This window comes from Octodon degus, unplaced genomic scaffold (assembly GCF_000260255.1).
Source record: "Octodon degus isolate 3935 unplaced genomic scaffold, OctDeg1.0 scaffold00048, whole genome shotgun sequence".
In the NCBI taxonomy this organism is placed as follows: domain Eukaryota; kingdom Metazoa; phylum Chordata; class Mammalia; order Rodentia; family Octodontidae; genus Octodon; species Octodon degus.
In genome coordinates this window covers 5,250,505-5,260,175 of record NW_004524624.1, presented here as the reverse complement: position 1 = coordinate 5,260,175, position 9,671 = coordinate 5,250,505, and the positions used below count along the sequence as shown (strand labels likewise).

The window sequence follows — 9,671 nt, the reverse complement described above, 5'->3', positions numbered from 1 at the left end:
ATTTTAAAATTTTTTGTTTTGAAATAGTATAAAATTCTGCAAAGCTAGAATTTGGCTACAGATTTGTTCTGTGATATATTGCAACTTATTACGCCTATAAAAACGAGATCATAGGGGGCGGGGAGATGGCTCAGTGGAATAAGTGCTGCCCTGGCAAGCGCAAGGGCCTGAGTTCAATCCCCTGTTCCACCAAAACAAAACAAAATAAAACGAGATCATAGGGCCAGGGAGATGGCTCAGTAGAATAAGCACTTGCCTGGCAAGCGCAAGGGCCTGAGTTGAATCCCCAGTCCGGCAAAAAAAAAAACCAACAAAAAAACGAGATCATATTCTAGAGTTGGTTCTAAAGTCATTAGAATTTAAAAAATAAATAAAAGTCATTAGAACCTATAATTTTCAAATAATGGAACTTAACAAAAAAAGGGTATACAGATGAATGTCCATTTTGTATCTGTGTATTCAAAGTGGTTGGTATAGATATATAGTTACATTCTCTTAATGAATAGAGTGATTTGTTCTAATGGTGTTTGTAGGTAGGATATCATGTCTGCATCTTGTACAGTAATTAACCACTGGGAGGAATGTGTGCAATGTATTAATTATTGAACCTGTCCTACCAATTTGATTTGAAACTGTCTCATTGCTATTTGTTTATCAATAAAATTATGGAGAAAAAAAAGTCATTAGAATTATTATTTCTTTTTTTTTTTTTCCTTCTTTTTTTGCTTTTGTGACAGGGTTTCTCCGTGTAGTGCAAGCTGACAGTGAATTTGCTCATGTAGTCCAGGCTGGCCTGGAACTCACTGTGATCTTACTGCCTTAGCCCCCTGAGTGTTGGGATGACAGACATATGCTACCATGCCTGGTCCCCCTATGTTTTTATTTTTATTGTTTTTATTATTTTGGTACCCGGAATCAAACTTAGAACCTTGTGCTTGTCTGGCAGGTTCTGTGACACTGAGCTATATCTCCAGTCCCCCTATGTTTTTAAAGTTGTAATTATACTCTTTGTCTGCATAGCATCTAGCATACAGCCTGGCCCCTGTAGGTACTGTATAAACATTAGTGCATTGTATTGGCCCTTTGTTGAAACATTGCTTCCTCTACATATTTTACCAGGGAGATTCTGGTTTTTTTTTTTTTTTGGCGGAACTAGGGATTTGAACTCAGACTTTTGTGCTTGCCAGGCAAGTGCTTATTCTACTGAACCATCTTCCTGGCCCGAGATTCTGTTTTTTAAAATTTATTTATTTTTGGTACTGGGAATTGAATTCAGGGTGTTGCCCCATATCCTGGACCCCACCATAGAGACTTTAGACTTTTTTTAAACGTTTGCGATGCTACAACTCATCCTTTTTATTTTTTAATAATGACAGCATTGAAATAAACTAGCTTTAAATACATATCAGGTCTCCAGATAGTCTTTCAATAATTCTTGTCATATAAACTGAATATTTAAAATTTTCCTTGTATATGAGTGACCCTTTTCAGATTCTTTAATTCTGTGGTGTTTTTGTTTTTTTTTTTAATGTGTTGTTTATTACCACAGTCGTCTGAATCGTCTTTAACAGTGTGGGGTCACAGTGTTCTCTAGATGATGAGCAGTCATGTTTTTGAAATAATGGCATTGGTTTTTATCGTTACAGTTGCCAATCGGAGGCCTTATCGTGAGTATTATGTAGAAGCTTTTGGAGACCCTTCTGAAAGAGCCTGGGTGGCTGGAAAAGCAATCGTCATGTTTGAAGGCAGACATCAATTTGAAGAATTACCTGTCCTTAGGAAAAGAGGAAAGCAGAAAGAAAAAGGATATAGACATAAGGTAAAACCCAAAGAGGGTCTCTTTAAGATTATGTGCTGCTGAGTAAAAGCAATTAGGAAAGAAACCTTTTTAAAAAAAGTTTTATAGGGTATTTCTTTGTTTATAAGGAGTCTGTTAGGAAATAATTTGGAAGCAGTTTTAAGGGAATAAGCTTGAGCTAGATTTTGAAATACACTTAAGGTTTTGAGAAATATTTACAATTTCTTCTGCCTTGTCTCTCAAAGAAGTGACAGTATGATATGGCAAAGCCAGTCTTTCTACAATAAGAAAGTGATCATTAAAACTAACCAACTTCTCACCCTGTGGGCTAATTATTTCTCTTAATTAAAATTTTGTCAAATGAGGTGCACACCTGTAATCCTAGCACTTGGCAAGCTGAGGCAGGAAGATTGTGAGATGTAGGTTTTTTTTTTTTTTTTAAAGTCTCATTAGTGTTTAATTTTAAATTTCTAATCTGTTTATATTTTGATGGTGAGGTTTTCCTCTTTTTTTTTTTTTTTTTGCAGAACCGGGGATTGAACTCAGGCCCTTGCACTTGCCAGGGAAGCACTTAGTCCACTGAGCCATCTCCCTGGCTCCTTTTTTTTTATTCCTGTCTTTTTTTTTTTTTGCGGAACCAGGTATTGAACTCAGGCCTTTGCACTTGCCAGGGAAGTGCTTATTCCACTGAGCCATCTCCCTGGCTCCTTTTTTTTTATTCCTGTCTTTTTTTTTTTTTGCGGAACCAGGTATTGAACTCAGGCCTTTGCACTTGCCAGGGAAGTGCTTATTCCACTGAGCCATCTCCCTGGCCCTTTCCTGTCTTTTTAAGACAGGATCTTGTGTGCAGTTCAGGCTGGCTTTGAGCTTACTTGGTAGCCCAGGCTGGTCTCAGGGTTGAAACAGTCCTGCTTCAGCCTGAGTGTTGGGATTATAGGCCTGTGCTACCACACCTGGCTGCTACTGGGAACTGAACCCAGGTCCTTTACACTGAGCTTCATTCTCTTCCCTCTTTCCCCCTTTTAAATTCCTTATTTTTCTCTTACAAAAAGATAACTGGAGGGGCCGGGGAGATGGCTCAGTAGAATAAGCTCTTCCCTGGCAAGCGCAAGGGTCTGAGTTCAATCCCCGGTTCCGCAAAAAACAAACAAACAAAAACAGGAAAAGATAACTGGAACAAGGAAATACAAAAGGGTATACTGCATTTATCTTCCTTGGCAATGGCCAAATACACATTTTATTAGTCTATTCTTATATTCCTCACAGGAATAGACTTAACAAAATTTTCTTAAGTAGACTTAGCCTGCCTACCTTCTACCTTCTTTAAAATTCTTTTAATTTCCCACAATTTTATTTATTTTATAATTTTTATGTATTTGGTACTGGGTCTACAGGTTGTACAGGATCTTACTTTGTAGATCAGACTCAAGTAATGATTCTCCTGTTTTCAGCCTCCCAAGTGCTGGGATTACAGGGGCATGCCACCACACCCAGTCTCAGTCTGTCTCAGCATGCCCTGGGGGTGGGCCGGCATTAAATTTCCACAGTTTTAAACAATGGGCACACATACATTTAGTAGGTGATATTGCCCATATATTCCAACTAATATAATTTGTATGAGTAATTTTATTCTGTTCAAATCTCCAAGGATAATAATATGTATATTTTCCTAGAGTGAAACATTACAGTTTATATTTAGTACACATTGAACAACAAAATCCTGATTTGTTATGCCTTGGAAGTCATACAAAGATATACAAATCCAAAAAGTATTTGTAGTGAAATTTAGGTAATAAGATACACACTGCCTGTTTGATTCAAAATTGTATAGCGAAGTTCAAGCAAGAATGAATATCCAAGTATAGTTTTCACTAAAATTTATTTTGTTCTACTATGTGAAGGGCTTTGCTAATATTTTAAATTGTATAATCGTATTTACTGGCTTTTTCAAGAAGCAGAAATATGTTCAGTTATTTCAAGTCACCATTTTAAATTTTTACTTTTTTTTTTTTTGGTGGAACCAGGGATTGAACTCAGGCCCTTGTGTTTGCCAGGGAAGCGCTTATTCCATTGAGCCATCTCCCCGGCCCCACCATTTTAAATTTTGAGAATCTAAGTTGTTTAGGTGGGCCGCCATTGAATTTTTTTTTTTTTTTTTTTGGCAGAACCGGGGATTGAACTCGGGCCCTTGTGCTTGCCAGGCAAGCGCTTATTCTACTGATCTATCTCCCCGGGCCAATATTTTTGATTCTTGTGATTCAGTCTCTCAGAGTGCAGGGATTATAGGTGTGTGTCTAAGTAAGAGGGTCTCAATATGGCGTTAAGGTTGTCCTAGAACTCACTTTGTAGCTCAGGGTACTTCAAACTCAAAGTGATCCTTTAGTCTCTTGCATGAGGGCGTTACTATGTGAATTTTAATCAGTAGTTACAAGTTTTACTAATCAATATGTATTGTATGGGGCCAGCTCAGTGTAACAGGGCCTGTCTGGTAAACACAAAGCCCTTTGTTTGGTTCCCAGTACAAAAAGGCCCCACACCTATTGTATGGAGCCGTGGAAAGAAATAAGAGTCTGGGAAATTAACTTTTCCACAGTGTCTGTAACCCTAATGCTGTGAGGATTTTAGGAAAGAACACTTGTATTTTGTCATACTCAGGGTGTCTTTCTATGTCTGGGCTACATAATTATGTCCCTTTGGCTGAAGTGTGGTGGTACATACCTGTAGTCTCAGAACTATCGATGCCGGGGCAGAAGGATCACTACTAGTTTGAGGCCAGCCTGGGTTGTGTAGGGAGTTAAACTGAACTGTATAGCAAGACCCTGTCAAAAGAAAAAAGCAAAGAGAGAGAAAAGAAAGAAAACTATACCTCCAGAGATGACCTTGTTCTATTCCAAGTTGTATGTGATATGTATAAAAGCCCTTGATTAGCTAGGTAGCCTAGGGACATGTAAAATTTCTGATTCCAGGAGACAGATCTAACTTGTTCATTCCTCCTGCCCTACTTTTTCTTATTTATCTTCTTTGAACTTTTTGCCATTTCTGTTTGTTTGTTTTGGGGTTTTTTTTTGGTGGTGGTTTTAAAATGGAGTTCTCACTGTGTAGTCTAGGTTTTCTTGAACTCAATGTGGAACCTAGCTGGTCTCAAACTCATTGGAATCCTCCTCTCTCAGCTTCCTGAATACTAGGATTACAGGTGTGCAACTCCATCACCACCACCATACCCAGCCCCACCCCCCTTTTTTCCCCCTAAATCCAACTGATCATGTTCTTGTTCTTTCTTTGATAGAAAAAAAAAAAAAATCCTTATTCTCATCTAAGATATAGAGGAAGATATAGGCAGAGTCTAAGTATTCTTTGATTTGGAAATATATAACTAGTTTTGGTCTTAAACTTATAAATGCAAGGATGGTAGAGGATTTATGAGACAAACCATAAGTCCAATAAAGTTTGTGGTTTGAAAGGTGTTATTGATTATCTCCTTTCCCCTTCCATTTCTTTAAGTGCTATATTTTTTCTCTTTTAAATTTAAGGTGCCTCAGAAAATTTTGAGTAAATGGGAAGCCAGTGTTGGTCTTGCTGAACAATATGATGTTCCCAGAGGGTCAAAGAACAGGAAATGTGTCACCAGTTCAATCAAGTTGGACAGTGAAGAGGATATGCCATTTGAGGACTGTACAAATGATCCTGAATCAGAACATGATCTATTGCTTAATGGCTGCTTGAAATCTCTGGCTTTTGATTCTGAACATTCTGCAGATGAGAAGGAAAAACCTCCTGCTAAGTCTCGAGCTAGAAAAAGCTCTGATAATCTAAAAAGGACTAGTGTGAAAAAGGGCCTTATGCAGTTTGAAACACATAAAGAGGAATGGAGGGGAAAGACTCCTGAGAACCTTAGCCTAAATTTTATCTCTGGGGATGTATGTGATAATCAGGCCTCTAATGAACTTTCCAGGATAGCAAACAGCCTCAGTGGGTCCAACACTGCCCCAGGCAGTTTTCTCTTTTCCTCATGTGGAAAAAACACTGCTAAAAAAGAATTTGAGACTTCAAATTGTGATGCTTTATTAGGATTATCTGAGGGTGCCTTGATCTCTAAACGTTCTGGGGAGAAAAAGCGAGGTCTGGTATGTAATTCAAAAGTGCAGCTCTGCTATGTTGGAGCTGGTGATGAAGAAAAGCGAAGTGATTCCATTAGTATCTGTACCACTTCTGATGATGGAAGCAGTGATCTGGATCCCATAGAGCACAGCTCAGAGTCTGATAACAGTGTCCTTGAAATTACAGACACTTTTGATAGGACAGAGAATGTGTTATCTGTGCAGAAAAATGAAAAGATGAAGTACTCTAGGTATCCTGACACAAACACTAGAGTAAAAGCCAAGCTGAAGCCTTTCATTGCTAACTCGCATGCAGAACACTTGGATAGAAAGACAGCAGAGCCTGGAGCTGAAACATCTCAGGTTAATCTCTCTGATCTTAAGGTGTCTACTTTTGTTCAGAAATCCCATTCAGATTTTAGAAATGATAGTTTGTCTCCAAAATTCAACACACCAAGTATTTCCAGTGAAAACTCATTAGTGAAAAGTGGGGTTACACATCAATCTCTGTTACATTCAAAAAACAAACAGCCCAAGTTCCGAAATGTAAAGTGCAAACATAAAGAAAATCCAGTTATGGTAGAATCATCAGTTCTAAATGAGGACTGCAGCTTGAAATGCTGCTCTTCTGATCTTAAAGGTTCTCCTTTGGCCAGCATTTCTAAAAGTGGAAAAGTGGATGGGCTAAAGCTACTAAACAATATGCATGAGAAAACCAGGGATGCAAGTGACATAGAAACAGCAGTGGTGAAACATGTTCTGTCAGAATTGAAAGAACTTTCTTACAGATCTTTGAGTGATGATAGTGACTCTGGAACATCAAAGCCATCAAAACCATTACTTTTTTCTTCCACTTCTAGTCAGAATCATATACCTATTGAACCAGACTACAAATTCAGTACGCTGCTAATGATGCTAAAAGACATGCATGATAGTAAGACTAAGGAGCAGAGATTGATGACAGGTCAAAATCTTGTCTCTTATCGAAGTCCTGCCCGTGGAGACTCTTCTACTAGTAGCCCTGTAGGGGCATCTAAAGTTTTAGTTTCAGGAGGATCTACACACAATGCAGAAAAAAATGGAAATGGCACTCAGAACTCAGCTCATCCTTGCCCTAATGGGAGTGACTCTACGCTGTCTGGGGAGTTACCTGCCTCCCTACCTGATGTAGTGTCCACCAGAAGAGACTTTCCTTATGGCAAAAATCGATCAAACTGTGTTTCTAGGCGCAACTGTGGCAGATCAAAATTGTCATCCAAAATGAGAGATGCATTTTCAATCCAATTAGCAAAGAACACAGTGAACCGGAAAACCTTAAAGACGGAGAAAACCTTAAAGACAGAGCGCAAAAGAAAACTGAACCGACTTCCAGCTCTGACCCTTCCAGGTACAGCACAGGGAGACAAAGAGAGTGGAGGTTCAGTGACTAGCCCATCAAGAAGCAGGGCAGCAGATCCTCCTAAAGAAGAACCTGCCCAATTAATGGACCACTTAGCAAGTGAAGATGCTCATTTTTCAGATGTACATTTTGATAACAAAGTTAAACAGTCTGACTCCGATAAAATTTCTGATAGAGGACCCACTTTTGAGAACAATAAAGGCTTGGTACTGAACTCTGAAATGAACAGCAAGAATGATGAACCCAGTGCTGGTGTAGTAAGTCAAGTAGTGCCTAAAAAGCGGTGGCAGCGTGTAAACCAAAGGCGCACTAAACCTGGAAAGCGTACTAACAGGTTTAGGGAGAAAGAAAACTCTGAGGGCACCTTTGGGGTCTTTCCTCCTGGTGACCATATAGAGAAAGGGCGTAATAATTTCTCAGAGCATAGAGGTCCTCCTCCTACTGATATACTAGAGGATTCAGGAACAGCTCCTAATCATGTCAGCCACTTAGATTCAGTTGGGCCACGGTTGAAAATTTGTGATAAATCCAGTACCAGCATGGAGGACATGGAAAAAGAGCCAGGAATTCCCAACTTGACACCACAGGCCAAGCTCCCTGAGCCAGGTAAGGATTTTGGATTATTTGTTAGAAAGAGCCTGGAGAATATGCTTGCTTTTCTCAAGTTGGTCTATTTTAATAGATAAATTGTGTTTTTTTTGGGGGACGGGGGGTTGGTAGAACCGGGGGATTGAACTCCAGACCCTTGCCGTTGCCAGGGGAGCACTTATTCCACTGAGCTATCTCTCCGGCCCCCAGAAAGATAAATTGGGAGGGAAGGTTTATCACTTGAATAAGGGGCTTTATGTAGGAGGGGCTGAAATTTGAAGACTGGATTTTCAATAAAATTATTTTTGTTTTATAGAACTTGGGGCCTCACACATGTTAGGACAAGTGCTATATTACTGAGCTATACCCATAGCTCTCAACAACACTTTTGCTACCATTTCCTATCATTTTATTTATTTTTTTTAAGACAAGATCTCATAATATCCTTGAGCCTGCTGTTTTGCCCAGGCTAGCCATGAACTGGCAGTAATCTTTCTCTGAGTGCTGGGGTCACCTTCAAAGAATTGCCTCCTTGCCTATGGAAATATACCCTCAAGTCACCTAAGGGCACCTTTTTGATGGTGATGGTGGGGTGCAGACAGGGTTTCAGTTTATAGTTCAGGCTGGCTTTTGTCTTACTTTGTAGCTTAGGCTGGACTCAAACTCAAGATGATGTTCCTGCCTTGTCTTCCCTAAGTGCTGGGATTATAGGTGTGAACCAACCCTGCTGGCCAAGGGGTTCTTTTTGTTAGTATTTCTCTGCAGTACATAATGATTACATTTGTTGTGGGGAATTTGTTCATGTAAGTATATAATACTTTGTTTACCTCCTATCTCTTCCTACTCTCTACAACTCTTCTTTCCCTCCCCATTTCCAAAAGCTCTATTTCATTTTTTTCTTTTGAACTTCTAAATCCCTTTTTCCTTTCATTCTTCCCTCCCTCCCCTTCCTCATCCTTTCTCCTCCCTGGCATGCAGGGGTGGGGAACAGGGGCGCCCCCCCACCCCCAAGCTCACTCCTGTACTTTTAGGAACTGGCTTTGTATTTGAAGCAGTCTTCTGTCTTAGTCTACTCAGTACTGGGATTACAGGCTTGTTGTCACCATGCCTAACCACTCCTTCCATCTGTTCTTTTTTTTTTTTTTTTTTTTTTTTTTTTGGTGGCACCAGGCATTGAACTCAGATTCTTGCATTTGCCAGTCAAGTGCTTATCCTTCTGAGCCATCTCCCCGGCCCCTCCATCTGTTCTCTTCCAATTTGAAAAATAGCTCTGTGTTTCCGCATATCTTGTATTTTACCCTTTATACTTCCGGTTTGTCATATAAGGGAAACTATTTAATCTTGTGTGTCTGATCCACCCCCCCCCCCTTGCCAGGCAAGCGCTTATTTTACTGAGCCATCTCCCCGGCCCCCATGTGTCTGATTGCATTAACAATATAGTCTCAAAGTGGATCCATTTACTTAAAAATGCTTTAAGTTTATCCTTCCTTATAGCAGAGTAGTACTACACTGTGTATGAATGTCACATTTTATTTTTCTGTCTTTTTGAGACAAGTTCTCACTATATAGTTCAGGCTGGTCTTGAGCTCATTTTATAGCCCAGGCTGGTTTTGAACTTGAAATGAATGATTCTTCTGCTTCAACCTCCTTATGTGCTGGGATTACAGGTGTGGGCTGCCAGGTATCTTTTTGTTTCAACTTGCAAAGACTCTTTAAGATATGAATGTAGGTCTAGTGATGAATTCCCTCAGCTTTTATCTAGGATAGTCTGTTTTCTTTTTTAAAATAT

General features: G+C 39.5%; 1 protein-coding gene across 10 annotated transcripts in view; it reads left to right on the top strand.

Annotated features, from left to right (window-relative positions):
* Positions 1–9,671, top strand: part of Nsd1 (nuclear receptor binding SET domain protein 1) — a 161,452-nt gene that overhangs the window by 58,735 nt on the left and 93,046 nt on the right. For all 10 annotated transcript variants that reach the window (XM_004632281.3, XM_023716463.1, XM_023716456.1 and 7 more), the window contains 2 exons: positions 1,647–1,819; positions 5,329–7,900. In XM_004632281.3, the coding sequence (XP_004632338.1) occupies positions 1,647–1,819; positions 5,329–7,900 (2,745 nt within the window). The remainder of the gene's footprint in view (positions 1–1,646; positions 1,820–5,328; positions 7,901–9,671) is intronic.